The 24040-nt window shown below is 41.0% G+C and overlaps 1 protein-coding gene across 1 annotated transcript in view; it reads left to right on the top strand.

Annotated features, from left to right (window-relative positions):
• LOC121278801 (A-kinase anchor protein 7-like) overlaps positions 1-24040 on the top strand; it is a 184790-nt gene that overhangs the window by 25082 nt on the left and 135668 nt on the right. Inside the window, exons 2-4 of the mRNA XM_041189254.1 lie at positions 10762-10848; positions 14453-14610; positions 20342-20478. Of these exons, the coding sequence (XP_041045188.1) occupies positions 10762-10848; positions 14453-14610; positions 20342-20478 (382 nt within the window). The remainder of the gene's footprint in view (positions 1-10761; positions 10849-14452; positions 14611-20341; positions 20479-24040) is intronic.

Below are 24040 nucleotides of genomic sequence, written 5' to 3'. Positions count from 1 at the left end.
AAGGGAGAGAGGCCCTTGATTTGAGGGCCCAGGAGAGGTTGGCCTGTGAATGGGGCTGTGGGAAACCAAAGGCTTCCTTGAGGGGCTTCTCCTGACCCACAAGGAGTGCTGAAAGGGTCACTTACCTTGTGGAACCAGCAGCTCCCACCTCAGTTTCACTGCTGAGTTTCTTGATACCTGGAAAACCCATGCAGTAGCAGTAAATTTTAAACTGGACTCCCAAATGCATGCAGGAATCTGATTTAAATATGCTAATTAAATGATCCACCTCTCATTTAACGCTTTTTCATCATGGGGGCGATAACATTGTGGCTATGTGTTAAAGTAAGTGACAGTGTAATAACTCTTGATTCAATACTTTTTTTTGTTCATTCGTGGAATGTGAGCATCGCTGGCTAGGCCAACATTTATTGCCCATCCTCAATTGCCCTTGAGAAGGTGGTGGTGAGCTGCCTTCTTGAACCGCTGCAGTTCCATGTGGTGAAGGTACACCCACAGTGCTGCTGGGGAGGGAGTTCCAGGATTTTGACCCAACGACAGTGAAGGAACAGTGATATATTTCCAAGTCAGGATGGTGTATGGGCTTGGAGGGAACTTCCAGGTGGTGGTGTTCCCATGTATCTGCTGCTCTTGTCCCACTGTGGAGATGTGGAGCCAGGGGTAGCCAGAATTAGAGCTAGGACAAAGAAAACATTTAAAATGATTAAAAACATTTACCTGTCATTGAGCTGAAGGCAGACTTCCAGGGTCACCTCTTCAGCTCACATTGTCAAAAGGAGTATAGCTTCACCAGGATTGTGCCTTGCCACTAATCCTCCCTACTCACCCTCACACTATAGCTGGGAGGGCAACTATCTGCTGCAGCCTACGAAAATGATAAGAATGTAATTTAAAATGCGGACACGCAGTGTGCCTCTGCCTCACCAGATATAGGATCTGTACTTGAACAGACTTGGGCTTGTTAAAGAACTGCATCAAGGAGAAAATAATTGTTTAGCATGGAAGAGTGATCAGGTTCCTTGGAAACAGCCTGACAATGGCGTAGATAAATTCCATTCGAGACCAGCAGAGATAAGGAGACTTAGAGATGTTCATAAATATAGGACAAGTGAAGCTATCAAACATGAGAAATGGTAGTGGTTAATTTGTTTCCAAACTTTGCTTAAAATTATTGAGGTTATAAGATTTACCTTGTTCCATCAAAAAATTGATTTGAAACTGAAAATATCAAAAAATAAAAGGGTGTGTGACCATTTAAACCTTGATCCTTTGTAGGACGAGAACAGAGAGGCATTCATTCTTAAGATAAAAAACAAGTATGAATGTCTCGGGACTGAGGAAACAGAACCAGCAGAGGTCTCAGGGCCAGAAATAGAAAGTAGATGGAAAAACATGAGAGTATACAACATGCTGAGGAAGCATAACCAAAACAGAAAAGAGAGACAAGGAGGGGATGACAGATGAGATACTAGCATTGATGATAGAAAGAGGAAAGAAAAGAAACAAACCTAAGTATGATGAAATTGGAAAGAAAATAAAGAATGCATATAGGCAGGCTGAAGAGAACTGGTATAATGAGATGTGAGATGAAATACTGGAGCTGAAAAGAAATCACAAAGAGAGTTATGCACCAGAAAGTGAAATCTTTGATGGATAGTGAGAAAGGGATAACAACAGATAGTAGGTGGTAAAATGTTTTTTGAAGGGGGTGGAGTAGCAAAAAGATTGTCAGAATATATGCGAATTGTATGATGATGCAAATTGATGGACTCCTCAAGAAATACAGGCAAATAAAGGACCAAATATTATGACATCAGAGGTAAAGAATGCTTTGAAACTGATAAGTACAGGGAAAGCTCCAGGCATAGGAGTAACAACAAAACATATAAAAAGACCTTGGAGAAACAGAATTAGAAGTGATACCAGAAATTTGTGATTAAATATGTACCAAAGGATGTATTCTAAGTGACTTGAGACATTCATTAAGTTACCTAAGAAACCTAAAGCAATGGAATGCAATCAATTTAGAACTATAAGTTTAATGAGTCAATTCATTAAAATGATCTTGAAAATCATAATAGAAAGAAATAACACATTTGAAGCAGAAGTTGGGGAAACAGAGTCTGAATTTAGTCCTGGAATAGGAACAAGAAAGGGAATATTTAACCTAAGAACAATCTTTGATAAATATTTAGAAGTAAACTAGAACATTTACATACGCTTCATAGATTATGAAAAAGCATTTGATCGTGTTTATCACCAAAAGCTAATAGACATGTTGCTGAAATGTGACATTGACAGTAAAGATATGAGATTTATCTAGAGCCGAGATTGGGGCCAACTAGTGAGTATTAGACTAGAAGATGGACAATCAAACATGTTTCAAGTGAAGAGAGAAGCATAACAAATACTGTTGTCAAAATTATTCAATCTGTACACAGAAAATATATTCACAGAATTAGGTATACGCCTGGTGTAAAAATTGGAGGCAAGAAGATAAACTTGCAGTTTATCAATGACAACACAGCATTACCTGCAGAAACAGAAAAGGCCCTACAAAATATCATAGAACAAGTAAAATCCAGAAGGTTAGAATATGGATTGAATACGAGCAGCAAAAAGACAAAAAACAATGTTAGTTAGAAGGAATACATTAAAAGAAACTAGAGTGAAGATTGACGTGGATTGAAGTCACACTGGAACAAGAAGATAAGTTTGTCTATTCAGGATAAATGATAATAGAAGATGATAGATTTGATGTTGAAATTAGAAGAAAGATAGAGATAGTCAAAAGTAATTTATTGAAGGTGAAGGATGTATTAACAAGAAAACTCAAGCTTGTAATAAGGAAAAACTCATAAGATGCTACATTCTATCCACTTTCCTGTATGCTTACGAAACCTAGACAAGAAATAAAGATTTATGGAAGAAAATAGAGGGCTTCAAAATGTGTATACTAAGATAAATGTTAAAAATTCCATTGGTCTTATAGTCTATATACGAAGAGGTGCTTGAAATTGCAAGAACAAAAGGAACACTGAAAGGTGACAGCCAGAAAAGAAAATGTCACTATTTCAGCCATTTGATCAGAGCTGAAAAACTTCTAGAGGGAAAAGTGAAGGGCAGGAGAAAGAGGGGCCAACCTAAGGGCAGTTGGATGATGGGCATCACAGAGCAGCTGCAGAAGAGCTACAGTGGATGTGTGAAGTTGGTGCAAGACAGACGAGTGTGACATACCATGATAGCAGACAGGTAGGAGTAGTTACAAGCAGCAGCAGCAATGTTCCATTGGATGGAAAAAGCAGAAATTCAGGAGCAGTGACTGAACTGTTGAGTAATGGAGAATGAGGGTACTGAAGGAAGTTAATGAATCTAGCCATGAAGTAAAAGTTAGACAGGGTGTTTGTTTTGCCACCACAACAAAGCTCTGGAGAAACCTGTACTACACTAAATTAAGCCTTTACATCCAACACACTACAATTACTATAATAAAATAAAAGCTGCGGATGCTGGAAATCCAAAACAAAAATAAAAATACCTGGAAAAACTCAGGAGGTCTGGCAGCATCTGTGGAGAGGAACACAGTTAACATTTCAAGTCCGTATGACTGTTCAACAAAGCTAAGTAAAAATAGAAGAGAGGTGAAAAATAAGCTGGTTTATGGGGGGATGGGACAAGTAGAGCTGGATAGAGGGCCAATGATAGGTGGAGTTAACCAAAAGATGTCATAGACAAAAGGACAAACAGGTGTTGAAGGTGGTGATATTATCTAAGGAATGTGCTAATTAAGGGTAGAAAGCAGGACGAGCAAGGTACAGATAACCCTAGTGGGGGTGGGGTGGGGTGAAGGAATCGAAAAAGGCTAAAAGGTAGAGATAAAACAATGGATGGAAATACATTTAAAAATAATGGAAATAGGTGGGAAAAGAAAAATCTATATAAATTATTGGAAAAAAAGGTGGGGGTGGGGGAATGGAAAGGGAGTGGGGATGGAGGAAAGAGTTCATGATCTAAAATTGTTGAACTCAATATTCAGTCCGGAAGGCTGTAAACTGCCTAGTCGGAAGATGAGGTGCTGTTCCTCCAGTTTGCGTTGAGCTTCACTGGAACAATGCAGCAGGCCAAGGATGGACATGTGGGCATGAGAGCAGGGTGGAGTGTTGAAATGGCAAGTGACAGGGAGGCCTGGGTAATGCTTGCGGACAGACCGAAGGTGTTTTGCAAAGCAGTCACCCAGTCTGCGTTTGGTCTCTCCAATGTAGAGGAAACCGCATTGGGAGCAATGAATGCAGTAGACTAAATTGAGGGAAGTGTAAGTGAAATGCTGCTTCACTTGAAAGGAGTGTTTGGGCCCTTGGACGGTGAGGAGAAGGGAAGTAAAGGGGCAGGTGTTGCACCTTCTGCGGTTGCATGGGAAGGTGCCATGGGAGGGGGTTGAGGTGTAGGGGGAGTGGACCAGGGTGTCCCAGAGGGAACGATCCCTGCGGAATGCTGCCGGGGGTGGGGGGGGGGGGGTGGTGGTGAAGGTAAGATGAGTTTGGTGGTGGCATCATGCTGGAATTGGTGGAAATGGTGGAGGATGATCCTTTGAATGCGGAGGCTGGTGGGGTGATACGTGAGGACAAGGGGGCCCCATCATGTTTCTGGGAGGGAGAGGAAGGTGTGAGCGTGGGACATGGGCCGGACATGGTTGAGGGCCCTGTCAACCACTGTGGGTGGAAAACCTAGGTTAAGGAAGAAGGAAGATATTCAGAGGAACTGTTTTTGAAAGTATCATCAGAACAAACGCGACGGAGGCGAAAGAACTGGGAGAATGGGATGGAGTCCTTACAGGAAGCGGGGTGTGAGGAGCTGTAGTCAGTAGGCTTGTAATGGATATTGGTGGACAGTCTATCACCAGAAATTGAGACAGAGAGGTCAAGGAAGGGAAGTGTCAGAGATGGACCATGTGAAAATGATGGAGGGGTGGAAATTGGAAGCAAAATTAATAAATTTTTTCAGGTCCAGACGAGAGCATGAAGCAGCACCGAAGTAATCATCGATATACCGGAGAAAGAGTTGTGGGAGGGGGCTGGAGTAGGACTGGAACAAGGAATGTTCCACATACCCCATTAAGAGACAGGCATAGCTGAGGCCCATGCGGGTACCCATAGCCACACCTTTTATTTGGAGGAAGTGAGAGGCGTTTAAGGAGAAATTGTTTAGCATGAGAACAAGTTCAGCCAGATGGAGGAGAGTAGTGATGGATGGGGATTGTTTGGGCCTCTGTTCGAGGAAGAAGCAGAGAGCCATTAGACCATCCCGGTGGGGGATGGAGGGAATTACTTCCTTTGTAAAAACATTTTCAACCATACCATCTCTGATGCTGTGTTGACATGTTACACACACGTTGATATCACAGAGATGTTTGTGAAAGGTATTACTTTAAAGAAAGACCTTAAAGAGCAGACAGAAGAGAAGATACCTAATCAAGCAAATTTGAGAAATGCAAAAGAAAGTGTTTGTACTTCATTTACAATTTTAAAAAGACACTGGCCAATAGTAAACTCTTTGTATGGAGGGGAATCTGCTACATATGCAACCCCAGAAACGATGACAAAAATTAAATACCTGGATTATAAGTTGATATATATATATATTACAACCTCTATATTGTGATAAAATTGTACTTTGACTCAGATTCTCCCTTTATATAATGAAGATTGCTTGTATGTTTGAGATATAGAGCATGTAGATGAACTCTCCTATGAAGAGTGTGTTACAAAATAGAAGACAGTACCTTTTTTTTAGGAAAGATGTGAAGGAATAGAACCATTCTCTTTTAGTTTATATTGCTCACCAAATGCAACATGTAATAATTATTGACAGCCATTTAGTAATAAACTCCTGCTCCATGGAAACAGATAATAATGCACCCCACTGACTGCAACCTGTGGAGAATCAAGTGTTGCTGTTGGTGCAGCAGTTGAAGAGGAAGGTGGCTGGAAGCACAGAATACTTCCACAGAGTTGAAAGTGAGATAGACAATAATAGAAAGTTTTTTTGTAATTTTATTCATTACTGGAAACCAGAGATGGTCCATCATTAATATTTGCAATCATTTGTACAAAGAAAAAGACAAAGTGGTAATTAGTCCAGTGAAGTAGCAGTTGGGAACTTCTTGCGCTAGTTTTTGATTTGGTTTGTCAAATACAGTTCTGTCCAAAAAGAAACAAAAATCCAATGAAGTTGGAAAAAGAAAATCTCAAACGGTTAAAGTGAAACTAAGGCCATGGGGGGAAAAATGTGTTTTCTTTAAATAGCATTAAATTAATAGTGTCGTTTCAGAGGTGAAACTGGTTACTAAAGTTTGGGTTACGAAAACAATAAATGAGGTTGTCCTTCCCTTGTGACTGTAGCCTCCCAGGTTCGTAGGTTTACTGTTGATAGCAATGGCCCAAAGTCCAATCCCACTCAACCACAGTAGGCAAGTTTGAATAAAATCACGTTGAACTTTATTGGCTCACTAGCAAATTCTTATACTTACAATCGTTACTAGTTCTGATTATCGGGAGCCTTGTCCGAGAACAGCGCAAGAGGGATGATCAGTCCCTTGTCTCCGTCTCCAAGTGGCGGATCAGACCATTTCCGAGCTAGCCAGCTTGCCCCGCGCGCGCTGCAGGTTTTTAACCATGTCGGCTTCGGCTTGCGGCTGTGTACACGTGATTTGAGTCACGCTTACGCGGCTGGTCCTCCCTAACTGGCCCAAAGTCCAGTTCTGGTGAAGAGTCATTATGACTCGAAACGTTAAATGTATTCCTCTCCGCAAATGCTGTTAGACCTGCTGAGTTTTTCCAGCTATTTTTGTTTTTGTCTCCCTGACTAGTATCTGGCCTGGGGGTGGGCAGCGTGCCCACTTTCCCTTTTACCATTATTATTGACCGCCTTGCTCAGAGGGAAACCTGTTCCACTTTAACAGCCCTGACCCTCGATCCATTTCTTTTTCAAAGTTCAACTATTCCTTCCCCTTTCAATCCCCGTTCCCAGTTTTCAACCCCAGACAACTGTCACAAGACTGTTTACACAAGTTCTAATTACATTTTCTCCATTACAGGAATCTTCTGACCTTCACCATCAACCCCGATATCGTCTCCTAGTTTACTCTTAGTTATTAGCCCTTGTTTAAAAACACACCGTAAAAGGTGTTTTAACATATTTAATGTTGGAATTTGTACACATACGCATTATATTTCTCAATTAAAGGAATTAGTTGAAAGTAGAATGTATTTATGATATAGTTTTTAAGTAGTTGGGTTGATTATGTTTATAGAATTTACAGCTGAGACACAGACCATTCAGCCCAACAGGTCTAGCAATTATGTTCCACAACAGCCTGTTCAAATTTAAGGACTCGTTAACTCTTTCTCCACAGCTGCTGTTAAACCTGAATTTTTCCAGCATTTTCTGTTTTTCTTCATATCTTACTTATCTCACCCTGTCAACATATTGTGCTTAAAGTTTTACTGCTTAACCCACTTAGCGGAAGTAGGGAGAAGGTTCAAGCATGTCGAGCGATTCCATCCAATTGTACCTTTGTTCAGACAAAATTTCTTACTGACATAAGACACCAAAGTTCCCTCGTTTACTTCCACCTTACAACTAGAGATGTTTCTCGGAAATTATTCTATGTACTTCCAATCTGAACTTCCTGTATCTGTTAAACCTGCACACTCCCCCGCCCCTCCCCTCCCGTCTGACCACTCTTTGGTGCACCACCTTTCTGTCCGTCAAGCTGGAGGCTCCCAATGGAAGATTCTGTACTCAGAAATTCTTCCATGTACTAGTAGCAGCCTGGGGTGGAGAATGTTTCACGGAACAATAGCATCTAACATATCGAGCCATCTCATTGATTTTCAGGCTACATGTGATTTCTGTGACCTGGAAAAAGACAACTTCACAACTCAATGGAGTGTGAGAAGTTGCAGCCTCTATTCTCCTATTTAAGGTATCTACTCCTCAACACTTGTCACCGTTATTTCAGTCCTACGCTCCAGACCCAGTTTGAGATGGGGAGACGACTGGGAAGATCTTCGTATAGTTCTACTCCTGGACTTGGCCAAAGCAGCCACCAGAATTCATAAGACATCTGGGGAGAGTCACTCCAGCTGTTTGTCTCTGTTCCTCGGTAGTTAGACACACTTGGATAATTACAGAAAAGTACCATACAACATCCAGCAAGGCCTTCTGGGACTAGTGAGCAGCGCAGGGCAATCATTGCTTAATAAACTACAAGTTCCTTAGTTTACCTAACGCTTCTTCATTGGACCTCGGTTAAATTATTATATTAATGGCGTCCTTGTGATTTCTGTCTAGTTGCCAAGTTCCTGGCTAATTAGCTCAATTAAAATAGACCATACAGGCCAGAGAACTGGATGTGGATCATTCTAATCCCGACCATAGAACAGGTCTTCAACCCAATATACGAATAATGTGGTTAGGTGAAGGTCATAACTACAATTGCTAGCATTTCACTTACGTATCTACATTTCAAGACCAGGAGCACAAGAACGGCCCTGGCTCAGAGCGAGATTCTGCACCAAGAATGCAGATTTGTTCTTATTCTCAAGGTAGCAAGGAACAATAGGACAAGAAAAAGCTGTTAACTCGCAATCCTTTCGTATCGAAAGTGATAATTCCAAATTCCAACGTCATGAAGAAACTGGAGCAAGGCTTTTGCATAGAAGATGAAACAGTGTTGATCAAATTAAAGTCACATCCACTAACGTGACGAAATAGAAACCTATTTAAACCCACGAAGTATCAATGTCTAACAAGGCTTATCGTAGTTTTGAATTGATGCTTCTAAGGTGCTGAGATTCAGGAATACAGCTTCGAAGCTCAACAGTCCGTGGTTCAATCATTGCTATGTGTATGGTGGTGTTATACAAATGACGTTTTTGATAAATATTTATTTTACTGAAGATATTACAGGCAAATATGTCAAAATTTGGCTCCAACCCAATTCAAATATAGTAGATGTGACCATCGAAATAGGAGAGAGCGAGCTGGATGGACGCTAAAAGTGTCTAATCTGAAGCATTAGAGGCAGGGTGAAACATTCACGTGTATTTGTGAATTGAGGCAATTTTTTTTAGACCCACACGCGGAACTTGTTGGAGAATTGACATTTCTGCCATTGGGTGGAAGCCTGTTCATTCTGAAACTGTACTCCGTCATGCCTCATCCCTGAGAAAAATCTTGGATACTTTCTAGATGTTGCTGAGAAAATTCAAAGCGTGAATTCTGTTGTACTTTCAGAAATTCTGCAGCATAGAAGGAATCCATTCTACCTACCAAGGCTGTGGTGATTCTGCTATCCAATTATTCCTTTTTTCCGTATCGACGTGCTTCTTTTTCCCAACTATTTATTTACTACTTTTTAAAACCACTATGGATTCTGTAGATACAAATATTTCTGGTGAGACATTCCATATTTTCTCTGCCCTGTGTAGTAAACACTATCCTCTAAACTCACCCTTTGTACTTTTTGGAATTGTTTTAAAATATATACTCCCTGATTATTGACCAGTAGAAGTGGTTTCTCTTTCCCCCACCTTCTATTTACCTTATCAAAGATATTATTTTTTGAACATCTCTCTTAACTGTCTCTGTCCAATGAAAACAGTCTATTTTAACTTCTCTCAATTTTAACCTCTTGACCCTTTTTAATGGTTCTTTTCTGCATCCTCTCTTGAAGCCTTGATTTCTGAAAGTGTAAGACCCAAACCTGGACACAACGTTCTAACTACGGCCTAACCAATGACTTTTAAAGGTTTAGCACTGCCTTTATTTTTGTGCCTAGGCTCTGCTTATGAAACCCAGGATTATATAAGCTTTTTTTAATGAAAAGAACTTTGCCAACTTGTCCTCACACTTATCAATGTTTATGTGTTGTGAATGTTTCGATATCTCAACCTGTAAGACTTCCTGCTTTTAAATTTGTACCGTTTGGTGTATATTGGTTGTATTTATTGGGTAACTTGTATATTTGCTGTGATTATGTTTAGTGTAAATTTTTCTGTGGAATGGGGATATCTTGTGATCCCTGATCCTGTAAAATTAATGTTGAGAGCCAATGCATTAAAGGCAAGCAGTACTGAAGATCAGTGATAATTATAGAAAGATGTGAGCTGACAACAGCAGGCTTTGAACAAAATAAGAAAGGGGAATTTAAAATTTTAATTCTTTGCTTCAGTTACATGCATCAGGAAGCAAATTGTGTAGCTCGCTGAAGCCCATCAGGGTGGAACTCCCATTCATAACCTTTTATACTAGTTCAGAAAGGCAGAAACTCTATTTTTCAGTCAAACTTTGACTCACTGATCCTTTCATTAATTCAAGAGCTTCTTCATTTGCAGACTTCCTCTCCAAGAACTTTCAGTGGCCAGTTCCGTAGGTTAGGCTGGGTTGCCATTGAAACAACAGCCTTGATTATTCCATGGCAATGTGCCCAGGGTTAAGACTCTCAATTTTCTTTGTTTCTCCTATTCCCAGTGCTACAGTTCCTGCCCGTACATATTGAACACTGGCTCATAGCATTGCCAGATAAACGTCCAGTTGCTTTTTAAAGGAATGTCAGTTGCTTCTCTTATTTGTATCCTGCTGTCGAGAAAGTGTATTTGAAATTACTGATGCTGTTGATGTATCTTTATTGAAGTGGGAAATTGCTGTTGAAGACAATGTTCTGTTACACAGTTGAACCAAGACTTTTTGCTGTTTTAGCTGAATTCTTTCAAGTCTGCTTTACCACCTCTGAGGAGCTTGCAGAACTTCCATTTTATGAGACAGATATTAAAGAACTGTTTAAAGGTAAGGTTTGAAAGGATTCCATGAATGCACAATTCAACTGAATAGTTAAGTTTGTTTCTTCAATAATCATATGTAATATTTTCACCTGTTATTGATGAAGAAGACTTGAAATATTCATGCAAGAAAGCACCAGGACAATTACATGCATAATTGATATCTCGAGTGAGGAGAAAAGAGGAAAGCTCTAAGTCAATGATTTCTGTCAAATACGTTTCTCATTTAATGAAGTGGGAAGAGATGCATTTTTATTTTCCATTGGAAGGGTTGGTCAGTGTTCCTTTCTGCTTATTTTTTCCCTCATTATCATTCTGAAAATTTCTAGCTTTTATACAGTAGCTTGCTAGCAGTCTACAGAGAGCAGATTTTGCAGAGAGAGTACACTATAATGTAGAGGCCTTCCATTGTGTTACCTGATACCATGTGAAATGAGATGATTAAGAACAGGTCTAATAGTTCAATATACAGCATTCATCAGCAGAATCTGAAGCCTCATGGCTTAGCATATCCCTTGCTCCTCTATCACCATTAAACCAGATGACCAATCCTGATTCAAAGAGAGTGTAGAAGAGAATGCAAGGAGCAGCACTAGACATATTGGAAAATGAAGTATCAACCTACTGAAGCCATGACACAAAATCTGCATGCACATTTATAAGAGATGGCCGAGCCAGTGATGCCTAAATCCCATAAAATGAATATATTTTTAAAAAAATCATTCCACACCCAATGGATTAAGTCAAAGCCCTGCTGCATCCAGCCATAAACAATTAAGGTGATGGTGTGCAATTAATGAGAGGACGAAACTCCATGAACATTCCCATCCCTGTGATCATTCAGTTCATGAGTTCAAAAGACATGCCTGGTCACCATTGACCAGAAATTCAACTGGAACAGCCACATGAATGAATGAATGTTTCTATAGCAGGTCAGAGACTGAGGACTGGATTTTCACCAGGGCCGAGAGGCTCTCCATTGTGGCTAAAACCGGGACGTCCCCGAACCTGCTATTTCCCATCTTCGTAGGGGCAAGAGTGGAGTCAGGCCAGGTTCGGGCATAAGTGATTTCCGGAGGCAGTTGGCCATTTAAATCACCAGCTGCCTCCACTGATGGATTTTGAAAGAACAGGAGTGGAATCCGGAGTTTGCAGATTAGAATAGGTAAGAGATGGTCTGACCTTGGTGAATTTGTTTGGATAGCCAGGATACCCCTATGCTAAGGCACTGTAAAACAGCTATCCATCTGTCAAGGAATAGTTCATCTGTGAAGGAACTGCAAAAGAGCTGTCTGGCTCTCAAGGACCTGTTAAAGAGCTGTCCAGGAAGTGTCAGGCCTGTCCAGGAGCTGTCTATAGATACTAGGTGAGCTGGCATGGAGGGGGTAAGGGCAAAGGGTGGTGGGTGGGGGCATTAAGTTGGCAAGGAGATAGGGGGCAATGGCACTAAGTTGGCAAAGGGTGTATGGGGCAATGGGGTTGAATAGATTGGTATGGAATGGCATAGGTTGACATGGATGAGCATAAGGAGTGTTTGAGGTGATGTGAGGGCTTGAGGGATTTTTCTTTTGTTTTATTATTACATTTATTTAAACACAGGGATGGGGCACAAAGGCAGGCCTTGCACCCAGCCCATCTCCGCACCAGGCAGTCTGCGCATCTGTTATCTGTTCTGGGATCACCCACCCTGACTCCTATTTCAGCCCATCCCTTTTCCCCCACTTGAGTGAAAATACCACCAGTGGGCAGACGTTTTTAAAGGTCAGGTTCGCCGGGCAATCTCCTGGCTCTGTGCACCCGACCGGGGATGAAAATCTGGGCCTGAGTGTTCTGTGACATGTGGCTCCCTCCTGACTCCCTTTTAAGTTTCCACCATCTAAAATGCACAAGTTAGGAATGTGATGGATACCCTCCACTTGCCTGGATGGGGGCAACTATAACATCATTCAAGAAGCTACACACCAAGCATGATGCTTTCTCTGGATGATCAGCCATTCTTAAGTCAAAGGTCATGTGGCTATAATGCGACTAGGAGAGGTTGTGCTGACATCTGTAAAATGCAAGTTGACATTTGAAAGGTGTTTGGTTTTTTTGATAAATTATGTGCAGAGTTTATTTGAATTGTGATCAATTTTAAAAAATGAAATCAAGAGATCTGAATTTCCCAACTTTGGGTGCCACAAGACTTTGATTTTATTTTGAACTCTGACCACATCAATACCATGACCAAGATTGCTTATTTCCACCTTTTGTAGCATTGCCTGACTCTGCCCTTGCCTCACCTCATTTGCTTCTGAAACCCTCATCCAAGCCTTTGTTACTTCTAGACTTGCTTGTTCAAACACACTCCCAGCAAGACACCCGTCTCCATCCTCTATAAATGTTGTCCTCCAAACACTGCTGCCATGTCCCAACTTACGTCAAATCAGGTTCACCCGCAAACTCCTGTGCTCACTGACTTACCTTGTCTTCTGATCCAGTCTTAATTTAAAAATTCTCATCCTTGGTTTCAGTCTCTCCATGGCCTTGCCCTTCCCTATTTCTGTACTCTCTCAGATCTCTGCACCTCTCCAATTCTGGCTTTCTGCGCATCCTGATTTTAACTGATCCATCATTGGTGGCTGTGCTTTCAGCCTTCGAAGTCCCAAGCTCTGGACTTTTCCCTGTAAGCTACTTTTCTTTAGCTTCCTTTTTAGGATCTCCTTGAATCCTTCCTCTCACTCCAAGCTTTTGATCGCTTGTCATAACATCTCCTGATGTGTCTTGGGTCAAATTTTGTATAATTGTGCTTCTGTGAAGCATCTTGGAATGTTTTACTGTTCAGTGTGCTACCTAAATGCCAATTGTTCATTTAGTGGAGCCCTTCTGCATCCAGATTAACCTGTGATGCATCTTATAGCTATTTATGGGACCTTGCTGGTATATACTCACTGTGTAATTTGCCTGTATAATTGCTGTGTGTGAAAAATAATTTGTCCTGTAAAGTGCTTTGGATAGTTTTTCAATATGGTGGACTAATAAAAATGTAAGATCTCTTGAATCCAAAGGAGCCTCCCCATCAAAACACTCTCACTATCTAAATAAAATCAGGATTCAAATTCAGAATTTTTAAAAAATTGCTTTTAAATGTGGTGTCAGTGTTTTCCTCTACTGCCCAGAGAAAGGATAAAAGAACCAAATAAACAACCCTTTTCAGAAAAGGTGTAAAAAAAAAAACAAACTATTTAAATTCAGATTTTTGTTTTGTTGGAATGATTCCCATATCCCTCTCTCTCATCTGTTCCACTATAATTACCAAAAAAAGCTCTATATGGCTGCAGTTAATGAGTGCCTTGGAAACCCAACATTTTGTTGCTTATGATAATTTAAGTCCAGAAGGTATATGACCTCATTTGATAATGCAGTGTATTTCTGTTGAGTAAAATAATCCTGCACATTACTGTAACATGTCTTGGTTGTTGCTGATGTAATCTCAACCTGAAATAACAATAATTAATGATATTTGGTGAAATGGAAAACAAAATATCAAACAAGTTAGAAATATTGTTTAGAAATGATATTTTCTAATTATTGATCGAATACAGCTGTCTTTGTAATTTGCTCCAATTTAGTTTGCAACCAAGCGAATGCAGAGAGAAGTTGCAAAAGACAACGTCCAAAGCGGAAATATAAATTGACCCAGGAAATGGAAAAAAAAAGTTCTGCAGCTGCGAAGATTAGGAGGATGCCACCAAACTATTTTGTTGCAATACCTATTACAAACCAACAGGTAGAGCTAACTGAGCAGCTAAAGATTTATGTTTGTGTTAATTTGTATTTGGAGTTTGGAATTTGGTGTTAGAAATCTTGCTTAGATTATGCACCACTTTTGTATCAGTCAGCAGGAAACCAGAATTGTTTTATGGCTTCTGCACATGGCCTTGATTACTTTTATCTTTTTGGATATTTCAATGCTTTGGATTTTATTGTCAGCAGCAAAGGAATGGTGCTCAGCACAGAGCTGCCCACAAAAGTCTAGTGATCTCTGTGATGTGGACTTCCCCTTTCATGACGCCAGTTTACTTCTGCACTAAATCAAGGGGTTGCCAAGCATCCAATAGCAGTGATGTCAGCAAGGAGAGTAAGCAACCAATCACATTGATTTATTCTCACACACAGCAAAAAATAAAAATTTAAGTGTTAATTTAAATTTTCAGGTGAAATAAATGATTGTGATTAGGTTAAGATGGATGTTAAATTAAAGATAAACAAACTTAGATTACTTTAAAATAATGTGGAGATTTTTTATCATGGGAAAATTTGACATTCCATAAACACAAAATTATCTTTTCACTGCCAGTTGGGATGGGGTAGCAGTAATTATGAAGTTAGTATACCATTCAAAATTTAGTTATACCTCACTCAACAACTTATAATTTTATTGTCAATGGTTTTTACAATGAGACTAATGGTTCGAGCGAGGAAGTTCTTCTCTGTTCAAAGACTTTCCATTGATTATAGTCTGGGAGGATCTCGAGTGCACCCTCTGGCAAAGTGCTGAATCGGGAAGGAAAGAGTTGCGTTTATATAGCACCTTTCGCCAGATATCTCAAAAGTGCTTTACAATGAAGTACTGTTGTAATGTGGGAAGTGAGGCAAACAATTTGCAACTGAGAGCAACTTCTGGATTTCCGCATTATTCTGCACTTGTGCAGACTCAAAGCTGCTGTCAGTTTCAGTACAGTAGTAAGGTGAACGCTGGCAGCTTTTCTGTCATTACCACTGCAATATCCAGGCCAAGAAATTCCTTCACTGCTCCCTCACCTGCCCCACACGAGCTGGCAGTAAAAATCTAGTGGTATGGTCTTCATTGAGTACCATAGACAGATTATTTCCCTTTGCTTCCCCCCATACAGTGCAGCCACTTTTTTTTAATCCTATCAACAATACAGCTGAAATTAGGAACTCAGCGGTAGGGGGGCAGAGGGAAAGGATAGACTATTATTCAAGCCTCGCTGTTCTGTTCCTTCCAATTTCACTTAGTTTAGCAGTTGATGTAGCAGTCCTAAATTCAGATCAGATATTGGAACACATCTTTCAGTGGGACTATTGTTTCTGCTCCAGATGCTCTTAATTTTTTTTATTCATTCATGGGATGTGGGTGTCATTGGCTAGGCCAGCAATTATTGCACATCCCTAATTGTCCTTGAGAAGGTGATGGTGAGCTGCCTTCTTGAACCACCACAGTCCATGTGGTGTAGGTACACCCACAGTGCTGTTAGGGAGGGAGTTACAGGATTTTGGCCCAGTGAAAATGAAGGAACGGTGACATATTTCCAAATCAGGATGGTGTGTGGCTTGGATCGGAGTTTGCAGGTGATGGTGTATCCATGTGTCTGCTGCCTTCGTCATTAATGATGGTAGTGGTGGTGGGTTTGGACGGTGCTGTCAAAGGAGCCTTGATGAATTGCTGCAGTGCACCATGTAAATGGTGTACACTGCTGCTACTGTGCATCGGCGGGGGAGGGAGTGATTGCTTGGAGATGAGATACCAATCAAGCAGGCTGCTTTGTCCTGGATGGTGTTTTCTGTAGTCAAGTTTTTTGTGTGTTGGCGGAGCTGCAGTCCTCCAGGCAAGTGGAGAGTATTCCATCACACTCCTGACTTGGTCCTTGTTTTGGAGAGTCAGCGGGATTCCTAGCCTCTGACCTCTTCTTGTAGCTACAGTATTTATATGGCTGACCAGAAACTGAATTGGGCTAATGGTAAGACCCAGGATGTTGATAGTGGGGGATTCAGCAATGATAATGTCATTGAATGTCAAGGGGCGATGGTTAGATTCTCTCTTGTTGGAGATGGTCATTGCCGGCACTTGTGTAGTGAATGTTACTTGTCACTTGTCAGCCCAAGCCTGGATATTGTCGAGGTCTTGCTGCATTTGGACATGGACTGCTTCAGTATTTGAAGGGTCGCAAATGGTGCTGGGTATTGTGAATTCATCTGCGAATATCCCCACTTCTAACGTTATGGAAGGAAGGTGATTGATGAGTCAGCTGAAGATGGTCAGGCCTAGGGCACTACCCTGAGGAATTCCTGCAGTGATGTCCTGGAGTTGATCTTCAACCACAACCATCTTCCTTTGTGCTAGATATGACTCCAACCAGCAGAGTTTTTCCGCTGACTCCCACTGACTAGTTTTGATAGGGCTGTTTGATGCCACACTCTGTCAAATGCTGCTTTGATGTCAAGGGCAGTCACTCTCTCACCTCGCATCTCGAGCTAAGGCTCTTTTATCCCTATTTGAGCCAAAACTGTAATGAGGTCAGAACCTGAGTGACCCTGGCGGAACCCAAACTAAGAGTCAGTGAGCAGGTTATTGCTAAGCAAGTGCCACTTGATAGCACTGTTGATGACCCCTTCCATCACCTTACTGATGAGCAAGAATTGACTGACGGGGCAATAATTGACCGGGTTGGATTTATCCTTTTTGTGCAGAGGACATACTAGGGCAATTTTCTACATTGCCAGGTAGATACCAGTGATGTAGCTGTACTGGAATAGCTTGGCTAGGGGTGCAGCAGCATCAACTGCTAAACTAAGTGAAATTGGAAGGAACAGAACAGCGAGGCTTGAATAATAGTCCATCCTTTCCCTCTGCCCCCCTACCGCTGAGTTCCTAATTTCAGCTGTATTGTTGCTAGGATTAAAAAAAAGTGGCTGCACTGTATGGGGGGAAGCAAAGGGAAATAATCTGTCTATGGTACTCAATGAAGACCATACCACTAGATTTTTACTGCCAGCTCGTGTGGGGCAGGTGAGGGAGCAGTGAAGGAATTTCTTGGCCTGGATATTGCAGTGGTAATGACAGAAAAGCTGCCAGCGTTCACCTTACTACTGTACTGAAACTGACAGCAGCTTTGAGTCTGCACAAGTGCAGAATAATGCGGAAATCCAGAAGTTGCTCTCAGTTGCAAATTGTTTGCCTCACTTCCCACATTACAACAGTACTTCATTGTAAAGCACTTTTGAGATATCTGGCGAAAGGTGCTATATAAACGCAACTCTTTCCTTCCCGATTCAGCACTTTGCCAGAGGGTGCACTCGAGATCCTCCCAGACTATAATCAATGGAAAGTCTTTGAACTTTGAACTTTGGGGTTCCTGCCCCAACTGAAGAATGGTGCCACGTTGCACCAATCCCGCAACATGTTATTGAGAGTGCTTGCACAAGGCACTTTTCAACTATTGTCCTGAGGCCTCCTTTGCAGATGTCTGAAGACAGGAGGCGGTTGGTTAACAGGCAGCCTCTGCCTCCAGTGTTCCGAGAGTGCACATCAAGAAGCACACTGTAGCTGTGCTCCCTGGCTTTGCCAAATACAGTATTTGCCATGCATCTGTCCCCATCGGTGGGTGCATTTCCCCCCCTGTTGGGGTTAGGTAATATAAAATCCCCAGAGTGCTTCCAACCTCCTTTCTGCTTCTGTCCACTCCAGATCCACTGAAAAAATAGAATAGGATAGGGGTGGTGCTGTTGGAGGATGGGAAAGGAATGCCCTGCCTGTAAACTCTACCATAAAAAATGTTTTATTTGAAGAAAATGTTTCAGTTACTCCCACATGTACTTGACAACTATATTAAAACTATAAAATATATGTCTCATTCCTTTTGATTGAATATAGTTAGTGAAGTTCATTTAAATAATGACATCTATTTGACAATGAAACATAATTAATCTTGACTTCTATTTCTCCAGTAGACAGATCTTATGCATGAGATTCATTTTATACTTGAAGCGTTGTTTCAGGCCAAAGGCAAACGGTTTAATAAACAGCCATTTGTGTCCATCATGTGGATAAGAGATGAAGGCCTCTGTGCTCCAATCTGAATTCTTTGTCCTGTTACTGTCGACCAGCTGAGTCACTAATTTTGTTTCATTGTCAACAACCAAGTCCTATTTCCAGATAAATGAACAAGTGCCCAGGTAGTGGGAAGCCAGTAATTCTATAGATTCTAGTTTAGCGCCAAAGATCCCTTACAAAAACTATTCAGTACCCAAAATCATACTTGAAACAGAGGAAGATGGTTATGGCTACACAGTTAAACAGACATATTGGTGAAAAGCTTCTGTTGGCTTGCATTCATGCTTGCACCACTTGGTGCAATGCCCACATACAAGAAGCACATCTGTGGGCAAGGACCCCATACCCAGGCCACCTCTGCTACAAAGCCAATTATGGGGAGACATCCTTACACTTTGGGTTGGTAGCATATCAAGTTGTAACATATGATTTTCCCTCTCATCATCGTCTTGTTTAGATGATGAATGCATGGCTTGTTGTATAGTTTATACAAGAAGTGCAGGATTGAGAGAAATGTGACTTCATGTTTGAACCCTTCCAATCAAGTTACTGCCCTGGCATAGCACTGAAGCAGCCCTTGTTCAAAGTCACAAACATATCCTATGTGATTGTAGTAAATTATCTCTCCTCATCCTTTTTCAACCTGTCCACTGTCTTTGATATGGTTGACCATACCATTCTCCTCCATTCATTATCTGAATGGGACTACCCTTGCCTGATTTAATTCCTATCCATCTAGTAAAGCCAGATAATGTCCTGCAATGACTCCTCTTCTGCTTCCTGCACAGTTAGCTGTAGGATCCCTCAGGATCTATTCTCGGCCACTTCTATTTCTCATTTACATGTGGCCCCTTGGCGGCATTATCAAAGAAAATGTCACGTTCCTAAAGGCTACCTCAAAGACTAAGCTTTTGTCACCTCTACCAGTATCTGCTTCTGTGTCTCGGTGTCAAATTATATTTTATGGATCTGTGAACTGCCTTGGGGCATTTCACTACATCAAATGCAAGTCATTAATGTTGAAATAGTGATTCCTTTTCATCCTCTTGATGATTTTCTGTGGTTTTTTTTATAACTAGGTCTTTGCTTTTTTTGAAAAAAAGCAAAATATAGGTTTGAACTATCCTTGGCAAGGATATTTACTTTAGCAATGCTGAAGAAGTCTAATGAACACAAGAAGTAATGTTTTCTGGCAAAGATTTGGAAATCTAATAGTATTAATGTAGCAAGATACTTTTTGGGAAAGATCAAATTCAAGTTATGTAAAATAAAAAAGTCTCTATTTCAGTGGACATAGAAGAGTCTGATGTGGAGCTCTGTTGTTCACGCAACTATATGTTTTTAAAAAAAGGGTGACTTAGGACCTGTTTAAACTGAAAACTATTGGCATCACTGGAGCTCAATATAGTTATATAGCAGTGGATAATACCTTGGTTGTTTTATGTTGCAAGTGTTCCCCATGTCTACGTCAATGAGGAAATGTGCGGATGTAAATATAATTGAAGGCTAGCATAGGATCTCAAGCATGTAGGTTTATTTAAACAGATTAATTGTTCAATTCAAAGGACCAGTGTAAATGTTGAAACTATTTTCTGTACACAAACAGGTGAGAGAAATTACTAATTTCTCCACATTAAATACTATTTTACCTTTTTTAATACAGATTCTGGACAAAATTGAGGATGTCCAGGAGCTGGTGGTAACCAAAGAACCCAAATTGCTTCCTGCTGTGGTTCCTGCCGGGAGGATGCATTTGACCATCATTGTTGCTCACCTAGCTACACCAGCGGAAGTAGAGAAGTAAGGATGATCAGATGTGGTGAAGTTAAAGAACGGTTAGATTTCTTGTAATTTGGTAAATTAATTTAATAGAAACATAGAAAATGGGAGCAGGAGTAGGCCATTTGGCCTTTCGAGAGCCTGCTCCACCATACATTCTGATCATGGCTGATCATCTAACTCAATAGCCTGCTGCCGCTTTCTCCCCATACCCTTTGATCCCTTTTGTCCCAAGAGCTATATCTAACTCCTTCTTGAAAGCATACAATGTTTTGGTCTCAACTACTTTCTGTGGTAACAAATTCCACAGGCTCACCACTCTCTGGGTGAAGAAATTTCTCCTCATCTCAGTCCTAAATGATCTACCCCATATCCTCAGACTGTGATCCCTGGTTCTGGACTCCTTCACCATCGGGAACATCCTTCCTACATCTACCCTGTCTAGTCCTGTTAGAATTTTATAGGTTTCAATGAGATCCCCCCTCATTCTTCTGAACTCCAGCGAATATAATCCTAATCAACTCAAGCTCTCCTCATAGGCTAGCCCCACCATCCCAGGAATCAGTCTGGTAAACCTTCGCTGCACTCCCCCTAGAGCAAGTACATCCTTCCTCAGAAAAGGAGACCAAAACAGCACACAATATTCCAGGTGTGGTCTCACCAAGGCCCTGTACAATTACAGCAAGACATCCCTGCTTCTGTACTTGAATCCCCTGGCTATGAAGGCCAACATACTATTTGCCTTCTTTACCGCCTGCTGCACCTGCATGCTTACCTTCAGCGACTGGTGTACAAGGACACTCAGGTCTCGCTGCACATTCCCCTCTCTCAATTTATAGTCATTCGTATAATAATCTGCCTTCCTGTTTTTGCAACCAAAATGGATAACCTCACGTTTATCCACATTATATTGCACCTGCCATGCATTTGCCCACTCACTCAGTTTGTCCAAATCACACTGAAGCATCTCTGCATCCTCCTCACAGCTCACCCTCCCACCCAGCTTTGTGTCATCTGCAAATTTGGAAATATTACATTTAATTCCTCATAGAACCATAGAAAAGTTACAGCACAGAAGGAGGCCATTCAGCCCATCTTGTCCATGCCAGCCTGAGGACACCCAGGTGCCCTTTCTAATCCCACCTTCCTGCACCCGGCGGGGTCCCAGCACCGATCCCTGCAGTACCCAACTTCCTGCCATTCAGTAAAAGACTACTCTTTGTTTCCTGTCTGCCAACCAGTTTTCTATCCATCTCAATAGACTACCCCCAATAGTTACGAATGGGCCAAGGTATTTGCTTTACTTTCAAACCTTATATGCACTAGACAAACTCAAGTGTCACTTGTTAAAACTAACAACCAGCGTGGTATTAAAAATGCAATCTATTTTGGTAATTGCAACCCATCACCCTGTTACTAGTTGTCAATTTTAATGCTTTTCTGAAATTGATTGCTCTGCTCATTACGTTCAAGCTAATTGAATTTTTTGATGAAATAAGAGAGGAGATTGATGAAGGGAATGCAGTAGCTGTTGTCTATGAGGATTTTAAGAAAGCATTTGACAGAGTACTACATAAAAAAAACTGATTAACAAAATTAAGACTTATTGAAGTGGAGGTTCAGTGTCCAATTGGATAAAAAATTGACTTAAGGACAGAAAACAGCAAGTTATGGTAAAATATTACTTTTCATACTGGAGGAAGGTAGAAAGTGGTGTTCCTCAAGGGTCAGTGCTAGGATCACACTTTGTAAAATGTCTTGGATCTTGAAATATAGAATAGAATTTCAAAATTTGCCAATGACACCAAACTTAGAGGAATGGCAAACAGTGAGGATGATATGAATTGCCTGCAACTTTACATCGGTTGGTGGAATGGTGTTACCATTATGAAGTTTCTAAGATTATGTTTTGGGACTATGTCTTTAAATTTAGGGTAAAATGAAGGTAGTCATGTGACCTGTGCTGACATCTGCTTGACAACAGGCCTGATTGCTGGGGCTACTAAAGATTAAAGGAAGGCCTAGGCTGTTTTACTCAGGAAAAAGGGTGCAAGGTATTTACTTTTGCAGACAAGGGCAAAGGCAATTGTGATGCTAGTGGACACACTGTGAATCTTGAAGTCCCAAGGAAATTTTAGGAAGGTCAGGTTGTAAAAGGGTATATTTGAACTATCCTTTTGATTCCAGGATAGGATAGAGTTGGAAATCTAAAGGATGGTTATTCAGCCTTTCTACCTGGACACGAGACCCATGTGATTCATATTTCCATGGAGAAGAGTACAGAAGAAACCATAATAAAGATTGGGTTATAAGTTTTCCAAAAATATCTCCAAATATTATGGGTAGGTGGGTTGTTTTGCCAGGATCTAGGGGAGAGAGAGCAGCTAGAGATCAAAAGCCTTAATGGTTCACTGTGCTGGAATATGGGTGGAAGTTTGCACTAGGATTCAAAAGACCAAATTTGTGAGGAGTTAAAACAAGGCTGGAAGATTCACCCACCTTGCTGTGGACAGGAGATCTCCAGTAATCCTTTTTGCCATGAAAGAAGGTCCTGGAGTTAGAAATTACCAGGCTGGAAAAGGACAGAAGTAAACCCTTGGGAGCTAAGAATCACTTTGAACTGATTTTGGGAGAATTGAATGTCTACTTAAAGGACAGTGTAATGTATATTTGTGAAGATTTTTTCTTGTGTGTAATGAACTTGAAGCACCAGACAGGTTTATTGCTTGAAACAGAACTTTTTATTACAGAGCTCTTTTAGAAGCTACTTTCTTGAACCAGGTCCATGACTAGAAAGCTCCCCCCCAACCGCCCACCTGCCCGCCCCAGATTACCTGCGCTTAGGGCTCATTTGTCAGAACAATCACATGACCCCTAATAGGCAGTAGGAAAGGTTTTGCCTTCAGTCACATTTCCTCCCCTTTTTTTTTTACATTTCTTATTTACAAAGAACATTTTAATCCACAACATATATGTATATACACAGGTCAGGTGATTAAAGATTAAGTCTGAGGTGGTTTTCTAATTCGCTTAGAGCGGTGTAGCTCTACCATTTGAAATTTTCCCACTGGATCGACATGATCAGGAGCTTCAGCATCAGGTACGTCCATAGAAAATAACAATTTAGGGTTAGGCAATTCAACAGAGACATCAGCTATGTCTACGCTAGGTTGATTGGTCACCTGAGGGATTAAAGGTTCAACATCAGTTACAGGCTGAATAGCTGGTTGTCAGAATGTCTCTCTGCTCCTTAGATGATCCACGTGTTTTCAAACAATCCGGTCTTCCACTTGGAATGACAAAGGTCCAGTTTCTGAGACAATTATACCAGGAACCCAACTAGGTCCATTTCTAAAAATCCACATGAAAACTGTATCTCCTACGGAAAATCTTTGAGCTTTGCTATGAATATCATGATACAATTTTTGATTATTCTGATTCCTCTCTACCTTCCCCTCTAGGAAACACCAGACTTAACCTTGTATGTAGGTGGTGTTTCATCAAAAATTCAGACATTGTTGAACCAGTAGTTGCATGAGGAGTCGTGCGATAGTTAAGAAAATGGGAAAGTCGAGTTTCTAGA

Source organism: Carcharodon carcharias, chromosome 6 (genome assembly GCF_017639515.1).
Source record: "Carcharodon carcharias isolate sCarCar2 chromosome 6, sCarCar2.pri, whole genome shotgun sequence".
NCBI lineage: Eukaryota > Metazoa > Chordata > Chondrichthyes > Lamniformes > Lamnidae > Carcharodon > Carcharodon carcharias.
This window is presented reverse-complemented; position numbering and strand designations above follow the sequence as displayed.